General features: G+C 43.3%; 1 protein-coding gene across 2 annotated transcripts in view; it reads left to right on the top strand.

Moving 5' to 3' along the window:
- Window positions 1–3,453: 3,453 nt before the first annotated feature.
- The window catches only part of pard3ba (par-3 family cell polarity regulator beta a), a 185,808-nt gene continuing 169,646 nt past the window's right edge, over window positions 3,454–19,615 (top strand). The window contains exons 1-2 of one of the 2 annotated variants that reach the window (XM_030410311.1): window positions 3,454–3,942; window positions 15,278–15,379. In XM_030410311.1, coding sequence (XP_030266171.1) covers window positions 3,826–3,942; window positions 15,278–15,379 — 219 coding nt within the window. In that variant the 5' untranslated portion in view covers window positions 3,454–3,825. The remainder of the gene's footprint in view (window positions 3,943–15,277; window positions 15,380–19,615) is intronic. The other variant, XM_030410309.1, reaches the window with a different exon arrangement.

Here is a 19,615-nt window from a genome sequence, read left to right as displayed (position 1 = left end):
CGCAACGGCGACAAACTCCCGAAAAACTCTCGCCGCGGCACCTGCCGCTCAGCGCCACCGCGGCTGAAGGCGTGGTTAAAGAGCACACTGCTCCTTTAAATAGAGGAAGTGACATCACACAGTCAACAAGCGACAGCATTGTTGTGCAAACCGCGTCGTCAAACTCGTCTGCTCGTCGGCCCGTGTGCTGTGTCACAACACTCCGACGTCTTATCACTCCGTTCTTTCAACACGCTGCAGCGTGAAGACGTATCGAGCCTCCGGCATGTGCTCCATTGTTCTCCTCTGACATAAATGGGGACTGTAGGAGGGAGCCACCTTTAACAAACACGAGAGCTACTCTGTGCAACAGTCACACATTTGTGTAATGCACTGGCGCTGGCATGTCAGTGTGCGTACGTCCGGGGGCTGTGTTGCACAATATGTGCAAGTTCTTTGCAATAAAAGCACTTTGATACGTTTATGTGGCGAATTATTCAAAAGTCAAGGTTCACTTATGAGCTTTTTTGGGTCAACAAATACAAGTATTATGTAAAATAACATGTAAGTGTGCAATTTTTACAATATTTATTCTAATTCTAAGTTTGGGGCACATATCTTTACACATCTCCATTGCTGTTATCTTTGTTTATTTTTCTCTATTCTCTATTTTATTCTATTTCAGTTATTTCTCTATGCTGGCCATTTCTATTGCCAAAGTAGGAACTATATCGGAAATAAGGTATTTATGGTTAAAAGTCTAACGCCGGAACGCTGACTCAGGAATAACTACTAAATCAGTTTGTTTTCAGAAAAACAGAGAGGTAAGAACAATACCTTTCAACGTAATATAGCGTTAAAATATGTCATCCATATTTAAATGAGAATTTTCTTGTACATCTTTTTTTCTGTGACTGAAAATACATCTGTGCACTCCAGAGGAACTCTCTCCATAGGCCTATTTAACCTACTTTTTTTTTTTTTTTTTTTTTAAATAAGACTATTCAGTGGGAACATAATATAAAATAATAAAAAAGAAAACAAATTAAAAAAATAAAATAAAATATCAACAATCTGTTTTTGACATGGTACTCCATCTTAAATGGATTGTTCAGGGCGTCTGCTGGTCTAAATGTTGAGATGCATACCATATAACAGTTTGGGAACTGTCTTATTGCAATTTCTGTCATCTCTACTGTCAAATAAAGGCAAAATGCCCCCCAAAAATAACGTGCAGATGTGCATTCTTGTGTGTCCTACAAAGGAATAACCAATATCATCAAAAACACTTCTCCTTTTCCTCCGCCTGGAGAACATTTAGGTCACAGAACTGCTGCCAATTAAGTTTTCTGAGTAATGAAGTCCTCCAAACATGAAAAAATTCCAGCAGCAATCATTTACTGCCACTTGGAGCTGCTGAAGTGCAAAGTTTCCAAATGCAGCCACGGTAACGTGACTTGGAATAGTCCACTTTCTGAACCGACAGGTGAGTGTGGAAAGCCTGGAAAGAGGCTTAACCGTGGGCCGACTGCAGGCCAGTCCCTGCTACGTCCTATGAAAAGCAGGGTGCCATCCTTGGTTGGATAAAAACCTAAAGAACGGGAGGGATGTGGCTTTGTGGGTCCAACAGAAAAAACACCAACGCCACGCAGCATTATCTGTCATTTTCCCAGCTCACAGGGTTTAAGTAGTGTTGTATGGAAACACACACATGTTCCACTGCTGACTGCAGTGTGACCGCGGCCAAGTGCTGGCGACAACAAAAGTTGCAGCGCCTGATGACTCAGCAGCTGCCATGATCCCACTGGGAGAGGGCGGGGAGACGTACCCAGCATCATATACTCTCAGTGGCTCTGCAAACACAGTGTTAAACCAGGTATGAAATGATGTTCTCTCTTCGAAATCAGAGCCCAGGGATTATGGACGGAGGACGCAGTCACTGTAGAATTTGCTAATTAGGGATCGTCTCCGTTTGTTCCCCATGTCTTTATTTGCTTTCTGCCCTCAAACCTTACTCCCTCACCCCTCCTCACCCCCTCCCCGCCACATTCTCACCTTGTTTATCGGGGATGAGAGGAGTGAGCTGTCAGCCCTTCATTGTTCCGTTCCCTTCCATTTCGGATGAATTACAGTGGCAGTGGAAATAATTGCTTGTCCCAATTATGAATCCATCTGCCGCGGTGGCTCTCCGATTTGATGGCGGCGAGGGGGGGGGGGAGGGGAATTCCCGAGAGCAACACTACACTAAACAATGCGCGGGAATAAGGCGCGGGAGCATGTCAGCGGCCATTAATATCCATAAAGGCAATTTCACAACACACCTAATGACATAAAATGACAGACAATAACGGTTAGGTAATTAGTGTGTGGCGATGTGTGTGTGAGTAGAGGTGTGCTGGTGTGTGTGTGTGTGTGTGCAGGGGGGATTAGAGCGAGGGAAGGACTAAGGCTAATATTTGTCCCTGCAGATACATGTCTGTCATCTGAAGGGGTATTCCATTTTTTCACTCCTGGAATACACACACATGCACAAAAAAGGACCTATACACACACATTTATATATATATATATATATAGCGAGGTGTCAGAGTAAAGTGGCTGCCCCATAATCTGGTGCCCTGTGTGGTTTGGGGTACGCTGCCTTGCTCAAAGGCGACTCAGCAGTTCCCAGCAGATGGACCGGTGCCGATACAATAGTCCGATACAGTAGGATGTACTTGCATGAGAGACAAATTGCAGTGTTGGAAAGTAAGTACTTTTACTAAACCACTGGGAGTAAGAAACCTGTACTTAAGTATGTTCACACTCTTCCACAGCTCACAAGAAAATGATTGTAAGCTAGGCCACCTGACGGCATTTTCTGATTCCGGTGGTTTTGGCAAAACTTGTGTCCCTTTGCATAGAAAGAAAACTTTATGTAGTTAGGGGCCACTTGTCACACTTTCATTCCACAACCCCCACAGATTCACCTGGTGGCCCTTTGGAACAAGTGCTTTTACTTTGAAAGGTCTACTTAAAGTACCTTGTTCCTCTCACACTTCTGTACTTGTATCTACCTGAGCTAATTAACGAGGGATACTTTGAAAGTGTGGTAATGAAACTGATCTGAATATTTCTTCCACCATTGCAAAACTGTGATCTCACGGTCAACATATATATTAAATACTTTATACTTTTTTTTTTTTTAAATGAGTAATTTAAAAAGGGTTCAGACTTGCAGGAAACTGTCTTTCTTCACTCTTTGTCACTCTTGTTTTTTTTCGTTTTCCTAACACCCTTATGCTAAAAAAAAAAGGTCCAGCCTGTTATATGTACACGAAAACATAAACTGACTTGGGAAATAATGGATAAAGCTGTTGAACATCTGTCTGTATGAAAACATATACAGCTTTTACAGATGTTGAGGATCCCAGCACACACGCGCGCCGGTCGCCGGGCTCCCTGGTGCAGTGTCGGTGGCTGTGGGATTTCCTGGAGTGCCGTCCTCGCTGTGATTTCTTCCGGGTTCCTCTCTCGGTTTGTTTTGTTTGGGTGTATCAGGCAGGCAGCTCGGTATGACAGAAACTCACACTCTGCGGCTGTAGTCACTGCTTTTTTTTTTTTTTCTCCAGTTCACATGACGGGTTCGGCTTAAAATAAGATGTCCTGCGAGGCTCCATACGGCAGTTTAGCTCGGTGAAGTGACTCCACCGTGATTTCATCCTGACCTGAGACACCTGTTGCACCAGTTTCGACGGACAGGTGCCTCTTTACTCTCGAGCAGGGAGCAGCTCCGGGTCGACGGACGCCCGAAGCTTGGATTTATTTCTGAACTTCTGTCGAGAATATTCGGACTAGCAGCTGATAATGAAAGTCACTGTGACTTTCGGGGACACCGCAGTGGTGGTTCCCTGTAAAGCTGGCTGGACGGTCCGGGAACTGATCGAGCAAGCCACGCGGAGGCACCGCCGAATTGTGGAGCAGGTAAACACTCTCACAGCCGACTCCTATTTGATTTTCTCGTTACTTTCCAGCGCCATGGTCAACGTTACTGTGGCTTCAGATAAAGATTATTAATTCCTGTCATTCCTAACATTGGGCAGCAGCTAGTTAGCGCCCATAAATTGGCAGAGGTGAGGGTCACGTGACAGGTCTGTGGCTATGACGCTCATAATATCGGAGCTAGCTGCTAGCTTAAAATCGGAAAGCACGAGAAGTCATGGCTGTGCGTTGACATGAGGACTTATAATGTGGCTAAATTGAGTACAGTTTAGTTTTTGTAAACTTTGACATGTCGTACAAGAAGAAGACTCCTTGGTACAGAGTTTTACTTCTGTTTAAGTTTTTATTTAGAGGCCTGAAGAGGCAACTTCTCATCATAATGTATTCATGCATCCCCTGCTATGGTGGCTTAAACTGAATTGACTGTAAAAAAAACAAACAAAACATTATCTATCTATCTATCTATCTATCTATCTATCTATCTATCAGGGCTTTCAGTCGATTACAATATTTAATTGCGATTAATTGTAAAATAATCACACTTTTTTTTAAACCTGTTCTAAATGTAACTTAAAGGGATATTTCACAAGTTTTTTTATATACTCTTATCGACATTGGAGTGGACAAATATGCTTGCTTTCTGAAAATGTGTGGTTGTTGTTGTTATTATTATTGCAACAATCCAAAACCATGACAAACACCATCCGGAATATACTCCAGTATCAAATCAGATCAAATCAATTTTATTTGTAGAGCCCCACATTCAAAATCAAATTGCCTCAATGGGCTTTACAACCTGTACAGTGAACAAAATCCTCAGTCCTTAGAATCTTAGAATAACTTCAGATGCACTGCATGCTCAGACGACACGCTCAAAGCATAAAATGGCAAACTCAAGGCCAACAGGCAACAGCAGATGGGCATACTGACCTTAATGCAACATTCCTTGGTAATACTAGCACAACGTAGCATCCAATTTTACACTTGTAAAGGTTAACTGAACAATGTTGATCGGCCTGCAAGCTGTAGTAGGTGAACATGAGGGCGATTCTCTGCATCAGCTTGTGTACTCGGCAAGCAAGTGGTATTTGAGATCGGACGTACTCCGGTGGTAACTCAGTTAACATCTGCAGTAAACGCAGATAACTTTGTTCTTGTCCAGAGAACAGGGCTTTGAAGTAGGGATGGGCATTTCAAGCAAAACTACTATTCGATAATCACAGGGAACTAATCGATTATTTTTCGAATATGCGCCGCTGCAGCATAGACAGAAAGACCCTCACCTTCAACGAAACTGATGGGGAGCATATCTTTTGCAATCATCTTTGAAATGAGGGACGCTGTTTGCTCCGCGCGTCTGGCATCACATGTTCTTCGTCTAGTAGTGAGATAGCTGGCCATTGACTGTTGCTGTGACGACGACGGGCCTGCACTTTCTATCGGGTGCTTCGCTCTCATATGACTGTGCATGGTTGACGTAGACGTGTGATATGCAAAATTTGCCTCGCAGAGATTACACTGCACCTCTGTTTCATTTGTTTGTTTTTTTTAAATAGTTCCACACGGAAACTTTTTGATGGCTGCAGCACTCTCTCCATGGCTCCGGCTTGTTTCTTCTTCTACGGTGGCATCTAACGTCAGCCCATCACGCAGCGTATCAAATGCTATACTGCCCCCGTGCGGACGGCGCCAGCAAAACGAAGGAATATTTTTTTTCAGACATTATTTACTAATCGAATATTTATGATTTAACGACTATTCGAATAATCGAAAATCATTGCCCATCCCTACTCTGAAGCTGAGCTTTACATTCAGGGGACTCTTTTCTTTATCCATTTCTGCTCAAGGAAGTTTGTTTCTTAACTTTGACGGCCCTACTATCTCTCTATCATTTAGCTTAAGACCAGGTCTCTTCTGTGAATGACACCTGTCGCTCTATATCACCTGTATAAACAAGCGTTGAACAAAAAAATCACATGGGAAGAAATTATTTCAAAGACCGTGACCAAATCACCTCAAAAGCTGCCAGACATGCCAGACAGAAACTGATTCCACTCCGGTTGCACAATGCTGCCGTGCTCAACATGTCAACCTCGGACTGGAATGCAGCATCATTCCAGTCCGAGGCGGGAATTTCCCTTGTGAAATTTCCTTTTACTTCTGACCTCCAGGTGCACAATGCCAAAAGTTAATAAAAAAACTTTGCTGACCTCGACAAAATTATGTTTTTTCTGGCAAGAGTGCTCACAGTTGAGCCCTCGGCTGAATATCTGAACATAATGGAGGAGGGAAAAGTACACGTGAGGGAACAGATGCCGTACAGCACATTTATACTTGGAAATGTATCTTATATCCCATTCAGTGGCCTTATATAAATACTGTAGTCTACCCTACCCCTGTCAAATGGGTGCCGTTGTCTTGTGACGTCAGATATTGCTTCCCTCATAAACCCGAATGCAACACATCATCACACAGTATCCCCTGGCATGCACTGAGCATCCCAAGACAACTAAGCAAAAGGAACCACTGGTACAGAGCGTTGTTTTTCCCTGTGACTTGTGTTGTTTTGAATGCCTCACATACACCTCAAGATATGAGCCCCCGTCTCTCTGCTCCCTGATGTTGCAATCACTTGAACATAAATCATTCTGCCAAACTGACCTTTTATTAATCAGCAGCATTGTATGTGCATGCTGTCGTAGCGTGATAGGGTGCTGATGTGTGTCTCGTCTCTGCGAGGAGGTGAGTGGCGCTTGGCTGCAGCCCCGGCTGTCTACCTGTACAATACCCCCCTGTTAAAGCTCTGGTATCTCAGCGGGCAGGTGGAAGTTTACTGTTTGATGTCCTCAATGTGGCCGCAGCCGGGAACGTGCGCCGCGGACAGGAGGCTTTGTCCTGTGAGTGATTAGGGATTAGGATTGATGACAGGCCCCGGTTTTATCGGTTGGCTGGTCCCCCCCTCAGCCCGCCCACGCATCCTCCCCCCCTCGGCGAGGCGAGAGGCTGGCTCGCGGAGAAGCGAGAGGAGGCCCCTGGAAGCAGGGAAAGAAGGAACGATTGGGTGCCTGGATGTCTCGATGGATTGCTTCCACTCAGTGAGGGAGCACACACAAACACCTAGAGGGCCACACAGGCACACACAGTGAGGAACTCATCTTGCTCGGTGTCCCCTGAGCTGTCACGTCTCTGCTTCACCGACATCCACAGGCATGCCCACTCTGCCCAGCAGGTCCCTGTTGATTTTCACGAAACGCTGCCGTGCACAAGCTGAAGTAGGCTAAACCCCAGTGTGTGATTAGAATGCACCGGGCCCTTGATTGCTTTTCATAGGGCATGTTAATTAGGAGCCATTGCTAGACGCTGACTCGGCAGTCTATTGCCTTTTCCTAATAGAGGCAGACCATCATGAGGACAGTCCAGCTCCAGAGCTGCCAGAGAGGACCGGGTAGATCTGACCGGATGTGGCGGCTGCTCCTGCCAGCAGAATCCACTTAGCGCCTGCATTAACCGCACATTTCACCACCGTTCCAGCCTCACCACTGACAGCAGGGACAGTGTCAAAAACCTGGTTTTAATCACTGGGTGTGTGTGTTTGTGTGTATGTTCAGGGTGAAGAGGATTCAGCACAGCCTCACTGCAGTAATGGCATGTGGACCTTCTTAATTAGCAGTTTGTTTTAATGTGATCCGAGCTGTGACTCCGTACGTGTTCCTCTGCTTTCATCTCTACTGTTGTGAAAGCACTTGTGTTAACCGACAAAGCCTCCAACTAACTGCATGCAGGAGAAACATTGCTCACTATACATGGGGATTTGTTAAATGTGAGTGTGCGTGTGATCATGGGGGTGATAAAAAATGTTTCTCATGCAGTTTCCACACATTATTCAATCACTGCTTTTGTGGCATGTGATGAAGAAAGTGGGAGTTGTGTAAAGATTTGCACCTAAGGTGTTAGGATTTATATGTCGTTGAAGATAAAGTTGTTATAAGATATAAGATACAATCTTAACTTGCTTCCATCTGTCAACCATATACCCTGTGAACCTGATTTGGAAAATGATTGTCTATTTTAAAAATGGGTGTCCCTCTAGGACAACAGCTACTAACTTTTTCATCTAGAAAATGCCAAAGAATTGTCAGCCTGCTCATCATAATTCCCATCTGAATTTTTTTGTCCGACTAACACACTTAGATATATTTACAAAGATTGCGAGCAGCAAATTTTCACACTCCAGACACTGAAACCAACAATTGTTTTGCATTTTTGCTACATAAGTGACTCATTTTGATAAATGATTTATCACTTTGAGTAGTTTCAGCCAAAATTCCCCTTCTTTCAGCTGCTTAAATATGAATATTTTCTGTTTTCTTTCCTCCTCTGTGACAGTAAACTGAATATTTTTGGGTTTTGGAGCTAAAAAGTAATCTGAGGATGCTGTCTCATCGACATGTTTTACCATTTCTCACCAACTAATCAATTAATTGGGAAAAAGATCAACAATTTAGTCAACACTGAAATTAATTGTTAGCTGTACCCTACACAGATGTACAAAGATTTTAAGCAAGGTCTCATATTTGAGACACTGGAACCAAGAACTGTTTGAATGTTTTGCTTTATAAAAGCCTTAAATGATCAATTATCAAAGTTGTTTTGGATGAATTTTCACTCATCATTTCAGCCCTCTGTTTGTAATCTGTCAGGTAAAAAGTTGACAGCTCCTGTAGTGACGAGTCTCGACACTGACTCAACTGTTTTACTCTCACTAACTATATTAGTATACCGTCGCCTGAGGGACCAGCATGGAGACTGCGAGTGTTGTGCGTTCTCAAGGGAACCAGCCAGGTACTGTTGCTGTCTCCCTCCATCTCATGGTGTGCCTGTGTGTGCTCAGTTCAGATTACAGCCCGTATTTCAACACTGTGCTGACACCTGAAGAAGCCGCTCTCTTCTCATGTATGTCGGCGTGAGAGGAGTTGTCCACCGTGGATTGGTGTGTGTGTGTGTGTCAGAACTCAGCTATGCAGAAAGCATTTTTAAAGTTTAATGTAAGTGTTAAACCTGCTGTTTCTCTTTGTTAGGGTGTTGCTGACTGGCTGTCAGATGTGTTCAGGGAAATAGACTGCATTCATCAAACTAGTGTAATGCGTATTATGAATTTGAATTAGGTAACTCCATTGATCCCTGAAGGAAAATACACCTCCACTTCAAACAACAGTGCAGCTATGGAGCAGCATAGTGAGGCTGGAGGGTTGTTCACTGTTTAGCTGAGGGGCACTGTAGGACAGATGCACGCTGGCTTGTGACTTTGAAACTCAGGCATCTCAGACATCTTGACATTTAAAAGCAGATGTGCATCTTTATCAGTTCTCAGTTCACAAAATCCTTTTTTGAATTTAAATGCCACCCTGCCCGATTTCGGTGTTCGTGTCGCTGTGCAACTTGTTCGGCGAAAAAGAAAACAAAAATGTGATTTGTAATTCGCCTTAAAACACTCCCATCAAGCATTTACATGCAATATACAGTAAAAACAATAAATACATGGAAAATAAAGAGTAGTAGTTTTGTTATTTTTCTGTTGCACGTAATGATTGGGAATTAAGAAGATTTTATTGATGCTAATCTCCTTATTGGTCAGATTCTTTGTGGGGGATCCACAAGATTCCTGATAGATTTTCTGTGTGAAAAACAAAAAGTAGGCCTCACCGATTTTCACGATCAACGCAACGGTTTTACAATCTCTGAGTCAGAACACAGTGTAGACAAAAAGACTCGCTGTAGCCTGAGAGCTACCAACCCTCCATCTGTCATCATCTAAAACAAGGGTGCCCAAATGTTTTCCCTATTAGAGCAAACACTGAAACTTAAATTGAGGCGCTGGCCAAAATTAACCACCAAATTTATTGTTGAGGTGCAAAATAGTGCCAGGATCTCAAGTTCCCTTACTGATTGACTTCCTGCAGTGTCACTTTGCCTGCTGTGCTCAGATTATGAATAGTAATTATTAAATAAAGAGCATAAAACAGCATAGAGAGTGATTTCTATTGCAATTTTGGATTTTAGAAACATGATCTAGGTCTAAATTGACCCGGGCACCACTTTGGGCAGCCCTGATCCAAAAAATGTTGTAAAGTGAATAATCGTATTGTATCAGCTTTAGTTTTCATCTAAGTGTACTTTGTTAAAGAAAACATCTGCCAAGCCTGCCTGTGTGGCACTAATGTTATTATTACATAGGATATTAAGCCTTGGTAACCGACATGCTGCCCTGTTGGGAAGCAGTAACACTCTGAAGTTGGGGGTCGAATACGTGGATTTCCTAGAATTAATGCCCATGTTTCAACATATTGCTAGTGTGAAGCGAGTGTAATGTTTGGAATGGTAATTTTACAGACAATACAACTAGCACTGTTGTCATCTTTCAGCGTGATATTGAGCCACTCTTTGGACCGTTTCCTCGTCTCTGCCTTGACTCGTTCTTGTTACAAGTTTAGACGCAGAAGTTTGACATTGTTGTTTTTGAAATGCAACCGTCTTGCGTTGAGGCACAAATCAGAACCGGTTCCAAACTGAAACCAGTGGTAATTGGAGGAATCTTTACACCTGACAACAAACAGGCTTTTAGCTGAATACTGCATCGCTAATGGCAGGAGGTGAACAGTCGAACACCTTTGCTCTAGCACATTACCACTCATACACACGTCTCCTCTTTATTTCTATACTGTTTATGAATGCTGATTACTGTGGACTGAAAAAAAGTGTTCCCACTGGGCTCAATATTAACGATGCATTAAATATTTACTTATGTGTTTCCAATACCTTAACTCAGGATATCTGTTGATATTGTGTACCAGTAGTGCTCTCTTTTCAAATGTAACATCTGATTTTTTGTATGTGAAGCCATGGATTGTCTGACTGAATGAATGAATGTGACTGATGACTGAAGTCACGATCATGCCGATACTTAATGAGGCATATTGGATTGTTTCATCCTTAATTGATATATTTCTGTTGTGTTTAAGAGTCATTAAAGTGCCGATTACAAAATGTAGGCCAAGGTCAAGATGTCTCTATCTCTGGCTGTCGTCTTCCCTCAGAGCGAGTAAACTCTCCTCAGTTTTACTTTCTCTGTGCTCTCACTCGCACCGATGGATCCAAGACAGCTCCTCATCGACATGTTCATTAAAGCCTTTTTTTTTTTTGGTCACGGCTAAATCCACACCGTCCTCCTGCAGCTGTGTAATTACACATTCTTCTGAGGATCAAAGTGTGAAATGGCCCCGCCGCCACCACCGCCGCAGCCCCACCGAATTTAGCTCGGCTAATCGCCCCGACGCTTCACCGTTCTTGAGTGGTGTCATGTTTGCTCACCAAAGAAGGGGGGAGGGAGGGAGGGAGGAGAAGGAGAGATATCGGTTTGAATAGTGGTTTGGGGGGGGGGGGCTTAATGGTGTAATTTGCAGGGAATTTACTCTTCTAACTGTCACGGTAATTCTCCTCCGCTGTTGACTGACTGACTCCTGACTCCTTTTGTTTTTTATTTCATGGGAAGACTTCAGGATACAAAGGGGAATTACCAGGGATTGACAACGAGGGACTTCAGAAGAGTTTTTTTTTTTTTTTTTTTCCCATTCCCTCCTCTCTATAGATTACTTTCCCTCTGAAGTGTCATACATTCATCCCTTTTCATCACTGGGTGGAAAGTGTGTTTTCTCGGGTCTTGTGAGTTCTGGCAAAGGGAACGGATGCGCAAGAATGCCAAGTGTGCTTAAACGCTGACTGTAGAGGTGATGCTAATTAACACCCGGGCTTTGTTGTGATCTAATCCTTCGCCTCCTGAAAAAAAAAACCACACTAATGCCCCCTTATTTCATGAAGGTTTACGTGTCAGTGCCGGTCATGTGACATCATCGCAGGAAGAGCCAATTACCACCCTTCCCTCCTTTTGCTTTTGCTGTCGTGGGCGAACGCTCGCACACATTGCCAGTGAGAGGCAGAAGAATGCTGGCAGTTGTTCAGGCTGGACCAGTTTTTCTGGTGTAGATGCTTTGCCCTCACGCCTCGGCTCCAGCTGGATACCCGGCTGGTTTCAACATCTCCATCCCACATGGGCTGCACCATAGTAAAAACATTTTGAATGAGACTCTACGAATGACAGAGAAATACACAATTTATGTGTGTTTCAGCACTGTTTAATCTCACAATGAATCTAATTTTAAAAAGTACGTTTTCATTAACAGCTTTGTTTGCAATTTGTTGACAGTTCAGCAGCATTTCAGATCATACTAGATCATACATACCAGAGTTTAAGTCTCGCAAAAAGAAGCCCCATTTTACACCTGGCATCAGCATCTGTATCTGGATTATCAATTGAAATGAGGAAAAATGTGTGACCCCCGCCTTGCTCTTGGATCTCAGGCTCCTCATGTGCCTTCAAGTGTGAGAATTGCAAGAAAGTTCAACAATCGCACAAGATGCTTATTCCTACCAGTTACAGGGCTGCAACTGAAAAATGATTTTAATTATGGATTAATCTGTCGAATATCTTTGTGATGAATCCATTAATTGTGTGGTCTGATTTAAAAAAAAAAAAAAAAAAAAAAAAAAAACCCAAAGTTGATCAGAATTTTCCAGAGCCTAAAGCGACGTCATCAAATTGCTTCTTTCGTCTTAAATCCAAAAACTCTTCAATTACCATCCTACGTGACAGAGAATAGCATCAGATCCTTTTATTCAGGAAGCTGGTAAGAGCAAGTGTATGACATTTTTGCTTGAAAGATGAATTTAAAGATGAATCACTCATCAAAATAGCATTGCAGCTCTTACCAGGTGTAAACCCGATAGGCCTTGCGATCAAATGACACTACTAAAACGTTGCGATTGCACTCACCAACTCACCAAATCAGTTATTTATCAGCATCGTTATCTTGGTAGAATATTTCCCAGCATGCTTTATTTTAGTTCAGATTCCCCAATTATGCTTCTTTTCTGAATTTGTGAAAACTTATGATGGCGTTAGTGAAGGTCTATTTGCCAGAGCTTTAAACCACATCTCACAGCCCGCTCTCTGTAAAAAGCCAGTAAGTGGACCTGGAGTTACTATTTCCAAGTTCTACAATGAACTTTAATGCTCATGATAAAGATGTATAGTCATTCTCTGTAAGGCCTCACCCATGATATACTGTTGGTACAACTGCATTTTTTTCAGTGACGGGCATCTCTGTGCTCTGGATCATTGGATTGCCTGCCTTGTTTGCCCTTTGGCATTGTGTGAAAAACTGCAGTGTATTTTTTGTTCGCTAGTTGTAGTTGCCGATTACTCTCCCCGCTCCATCTCTCTCAGCCCTGGCTCTGGTATTATGGGCACTTCTGAAGAAAGGGAGGTTTCTGGCTTTATTCCTGTGATTGAAATCCCAGACTCTCCCAACCATTTGTTTTAAGAGAATGGACTTGGCCCATTGTGAAAGGCAGACACCCCCTTTTTTTTTGTGTGCCCTGTAATTCACATTCGGATGCAGCGGAGCAAGAACGAGCCCATTCACCAACAGGGCTCAGTGATACGGCAGAAGCCGCCGGCTGGGTCTCAGCCAAACTCATTCCAGCCTCCGAGGCTTATAGCCTATAGCTGTTAATTTAGCTGGTAATGTAGTCTTGTGTTGCTCTTGACAGATTGCTTATTGGTGTGGGCAGTTCCTAATGGGCCATTTTCTACTGCACACATTGTTAGAAACGATAAGGCTTCGTCAAAGATTTCTTATTTCAGTCCAGAAATGACTTTTAATAGAAACTGTTGCGAAATAAATGGCAAATATATATTTCGCAAGGCTAAATTTAACCCATTCATTAGGTTGGAATTATTTTTCTCTTTCACTATGTATTCATGGTTCACGCTGTTTATCATCAGCCTCATCATAGATTGTCCACAGATTCACTGTCTCTTGGAGATCTGCACCGCCACAATAGACTGTGTGTACACTGGGTCACAAAAAGGGGAAGAGGCTATTGTTCGTGTACTTCTCTGTTGATTTTGATGTGTAAGTAGCACGCAGATTACAGATCGCAGCTCAGTCAAAGTGCTTGTTCTCTTTGTCAGTGAATGGAGTGCCAGGCTCGGTGTAGTTCCTGCTCTGTGGGGTGTGTTGACCCTGCCCTACGTCTGCATGGTGACAGTGAAACCGGCCTGGAATGTGCCCACCACCGTTCCCCACAGACCGGCAAAACCGGAAAAAAGTTCCTGTCCTCCCCCTCCTTATTCTCACATACTTCTGTTCAGACCTTTGTAAACTCTGCGTCGTGCATGCACAGCGTAATGTAGGCCATGTGTTCTAACTGTACCTGCCAAACAAACAGGGAGGCACGCTGTTGTGTCTGGATAAAAACTTGTCTATTATGTTGACTGACACTTGTAAACATGACATTCCTTGTGGGGTAAAATCATTTTTGATACTTTTATTTTGAGACGGTGACTGTAATTCTTTACATAGGTCTGTGAAAAGGGGGGTAGTTTGAAAGTGTGAATGATGTAGCCTAGATGTATGTTACTATATGTTCAAAACTGTATTTTGTAGGAAGAGAGAGGACAAGATAATTAAAACATTTTTATGTGTTGCTAGGATCAGTTGTAGTTGATTTTAAAAAAACAAACAAACAAAAGAAACAGAAATTGCTCGATGGATTTTCTCATTCAATATTTGCAATGTTGCTAAAAGGATGCCCACTGCCGCCAAGTGACAGACACCTCGGTATAATCGATCCGGCAATGTTTTCTGATACCTGACACCTTTTTATAATTTTGCAAATCACCTTACCCTTACTGTTCTGTATATACGGCCATAAAACTGTTAGGATTATGTATTTACCACGGGGGAAAATGCTGCCAAACTTCCCCTTTTAAGATTCTTTATTGCACAGCCTTTGTCAGGGTGGAACTTGTTACTGTACATGGAACACACAACTAGGAAGTTTTCTTTATTTGGCAGGTCACCACGAAGACATGTATCATAAATATAGCCATTGTCTGTCATAAAAGCTGTGGAACGCTTAGTAGTTGGCATGGTGTGTGAAACAAGTGTTGCTCTACAGTGACTCCTCTCTAGCCCCCTCAGGACCTGGCACTGGAAAAATGTCTTTTCATTGGTAATTAGCAAGGATTTTGGTCATTTTGTATTTTTTCTGTGACATTATGATTGTGTGTTTAGTTCCGTTGTTTGTTCTACTTAATTACAATGCCACAAATCAAATATTCTGGTCATTTCAACTAGACTGAAAGCCGATTGGTTGACAGTTTAGTTCATTTGCTCACTGGTGTGTTTGTTTCCAGCATGGGGAGAGCGCAGTGAAGACCCACCACTTGGAGTACGTTGATGGAGGGATCCTGGACGTGGACGACCTGCTGAGTGATCTAGTGGAAGACAAGGACAAGGTGAGGATGAATCGACGGACAGGATCCGCGGCGTGCTGCGCCTTGCGTTCAGTGTTTTTCTTTTACTAAAATCACAAAGAGGAAGTTTTTCTGACGTTTTGTTCATGTGGGCTCCCGCGGTTTTGTCCTATCCCCGTTCCCATCCGCTCATCCACCCTTCAACACGTAGACATGTTGACATGTGATAGACAGCAGTTCCTCATGGTTGGACATAACAAAATGAGCTGTGATGCGGCCGGCACGCTACTTCTCGATTGTTCTTACCTGGTATGAGGCACAGTGAATTACAGCAGAGAATCCGTCATTCTCGGCCATGCTTTGAGTCTGGCTGCGGATTTATTTTGACTTTGCTCGCAAAGTCTCCAGCCTGGCAGGATGACAGGATGTCCAATAAACACGCTATTTGTAAATCCAAACCTTGGTTAGCTTGTCAGTGGTTGTTAAGTGTCTAAACCAGCAGAACACCAAATAACACGATGAGTTTTTCTGCTGTTTCGGACCAAAGAGAACCAACTCCGATTGGATTATTTTGCATCCTAATTGGCCTCATACTTGGTGCTTGGTAAGGCAATGAACTTTTGAATTTTTCTCTTCTCCCCAGACCTCCTCCTCTCCTGTTCTCCAGAAAATGAAGGAGTAGGAGTGCTCTGTGATTTCGCTGTCATGTTCATTTTTGACGAGGCACATGAAAGGACACCATTTTAGATTTAAAAACAAATCAACCACGCGCAGAGGGGAAGCTCTCGGAAACAGCGGTGATGTAACTTAGAATTGGGAGTTGAAGTTCACTGTGTTTCTCACACACACACACACACACACACAGACACAGACACAGACAGTGGCCCAATTTCTATAAGAGCAAATTTCATTCCTCTTGCTAATTTCCCTTAATGCATTCCTAAGATGTGCTAATAAACTGCCCGAAATCCATATTCATAAGCCCCGGGCCCAGACGAATGATGAATTATCAACTCTTAGTCAGCAAGAAGGCCAAATGAAATGGAAATGCGATATTCAGCCGGCCCTGTACCGCGCGCTAACAATTGGTGTTTTAAGCCGCATGAACAATGGGGTGTGTGTGCATGTAGGACTGCAAGTTTGGCAAAATACTTTTTGTGAAAAAGGGGACACAACTGAATAATAGATGTGTAAACTCAGAGGGAATCATCAACGGAGGGGGAAAGAAAGTTTTTTTTTTTTTTTGCAATCACAGAGAACAGAGGCTTCATTTTCCGGGATGATGGAATTATAATCACAAGATCTGCGTCTTATTTGTGCATAAGAGGGTGAGTCAGAGATTTTAATGACTCATTTTCTCTCGGCGTTTCCTCAGAGTGACGATGAAGTGTCACGGATCAAATCCCGCTCCGGCATTTGATCAAATTCCTCCACTAACAAGTTACCCTGACGTCGGCTCTCTTCTCCCCGCTGCGGTGCCGTTTGTGATTGCGGGGCTCTGCTGAGCACACGCTTAGCCAGAACCTGCACCGTGCAGGAACTGTCCTATTTACCTTTGTTTCTTTACTCTTTCAGCTTTCACCCAACTCTCTGAACGCCCTCCCCGCTTTCATCTCGCTTCTCATTTTATCCTTTTGTTTTTGCCGCTGATGAAAAGATAGCAGGCGGAATAGGACGAGCACACGTGGTCTCCATAGCGTGCCAGTCATCCGACTTATCTCCAGGCTTCCAAACAGCGTCGGCTCTCATAGATTAATGAGCTGTGCCTGGCATTCTTGATTAGTCTGACTTCCTTTTGTTTGTCTACGTTTTTATTACCTCGCTGCAGCTGACAGATTCTATCTTTAGTGCTTTTCTTTTTTTGTTCTGTTATTGTGGCTGGCCGCTGTTTCACCATCAATCATACAGGAGTGCTCCCATTGTGAGGGCCCTCCACCGCACAGCACGGGCCCCGTGTTAGCCGCGGATGCTAATGAGAGATAATGGTTAGCTATTTGTACGCCTAGTGGTTAGCCTTGCCGCGAGTCCAGACCTCTTTATCTCGGCCAGCCCCTGACCATTATTCACCACGCTCGCACAAACACTCGCACACACACATCTGCCGCCTCCTGCGCCGAACCACAGGCAGGCGTGTAGCGTAGCATGTTAGCGTTAGCGCGTACGGAAGGAGCGCGACTGGTGGTTGATGAGGGCGGAGATGAGGGGGCGGCTGTGATTTGATTACAGTTCTGCCCCCTGCATCTGCGACATGTGCACGCACGCACACACCGGCACGCACGCACACTCCGTTCATTAGCACCCCATCTCGAGACGCCGGCCACCAGCCTCCTCATGAATATTAATAGCAATCTGATGAATGTGAAGGAGACCGTGGGGTGTTGGCTGAGGTGTGACCACATATACACAGTACACACTCACCGACACAAAAGAGCACAGGATAAAGAGAGCACTGCAGGTCACGGTTCAGTCAATTATACTCTATGAAGCGCCGCTCTTCGCTGACCCTTCACTGTGGGTGTGTGCCCTGTAGCTCTCTGATGACAGTTGGAGGCCTGGCGGTTGGAGTCATTGACCTGTCAGATACCCCACGACTTTGTTAATGTCGAGGAGAGCTGCTTCGACAATAACAGCTTTTCCATCTCCTCGTATTTTGTCACGCTGCTTCGGTCAAATCGCTGCAGTTTAGGGACGAGTTAACCAGCTTTAGCCTCTATCAGTCCATCTCTGCCTTATCTTCTTCAGTCATGTATTCACTCGCCCTCATCATGGACTTGAATTTAGCTGTAGGATCAGACAATATGATAATACTTAGGGCTGGGCAATACATTGATAATATATCATTGTCCTGATATGAGACTTTATTTATTGATATGTGGTAATATCTTAATATGACATATGTTTTTGTCTTTTCCTTGTTTAAAAGGCAGCATTAAACTAAAGTAATATAATTTCTCAACTTACCAGACTATTCTATTTGTACTAATACCTCCACCTTAGTCATTATATCCACTTTAATGTTGATTATTTATCAAAAATTGTATTAGTATCTCATTAAAGTACCAATAGTCATCCATACAATATTGATATCGAGGTATTCGGTCAAAAATAGGGCCGCTATTAATGTTTATTTTCATTGTCAATCAATCCGTCATTTATTTTCTCTATTAATTGATTAGTTATTTGGTCTATGAAATATCAGAAAGTGGTGAAAAATGACATCCACAAACATCTTGTTTTGTCCACTACCCAAATATATTCAGTTTACTGTCATAGAGGAGTAAAGGAACCAGAGAAAAAACTACATTTAAGGAACCAGAATCAGATAATTAGGACCATTTTCTCAAAACAGTTCTCAAAATGATAAATCGATTATGTAAATAGTCGACAAGTGATTGATTAATTGATTTCTTGTTGTAGGTCTTGTCAAAAATATTGTGATACATGCTTTTGAGGGGGTTTTAAGATATTAAGTTATGTATTGTGCAATGTAATATTGCAGTGTTATTTTAGATTATATTGCCCAGCCCCAATAACACTAATCATGTATTCATGAGATGATTGAACATTGTCAAATGTCATTGGCAATATTGGAAATTTGGAGTTTCTTTGATTTTTCATCTATAAATTCTGCCAAAACCAGACATTTCCATCTGGTTTTACCTCTACCCTCCTTTCCTTTTCTCCTTATTTCCTGATTTCACCCATGCCTTGCTATTAACAGATATAGTGCTTTACCGCTACACATTTGCCAATTTACTGCGACCAGAACTGTCATCCTCTCCCATTCACAGTCCTTTGGGGTCCTGCATTAGCGTCGGTCATTACTCGTGAACGACTACACGGTACACAGGAGCTGTCAGGCAGCCTGTCCATTGCCAGCATGCCATTAACATACAAGCTGTACGCCAGGTTTCAGCCTGTGAGCCCTCCCATATACCATATATGTGACTGCTGATGTTTCCTGTGTTCCTGTGGAGAGATTGCTCGGTGCTTGGTTCAGAACGCTCGTGGCTGTGACATAAATGAAACGCCGTGTAGATGCTGCTCGATTAGAAGGCCTTCTCATCCACCGCCCCCCTTCACTCACATGCAGCTGAAATTTGAATGTTCAACATGTGTGAGTGTCCTCTCTTGTCACGCCGATCTCCTCCTGAATGGGAATTAAACTCAGGGAGCATAACGTCGCCTCATAAGTGGACTGTCACTCCTCATTCCATGTGCACAGACACACGTACACACTACTTTGTTTTTCGAGGGGGAAAAAAAAGGATAAAAAAC

The sequence above is a fragment of the Sparus aurata genome, chromosome 24, assembly GCF_900880675.1.
Source record: "Sparus aurata chromosome 24, fSpaAur1.1, whole genome shotgun sequence".
NCBI lineage: Eukaryota > Metazoa > Chordata > Actinopteri > Spariformes > Sparidae > Sparus > Sparus aurata.
This window is presented reverse-complemented; position numbering and strand designations above follow the sequence as displayed.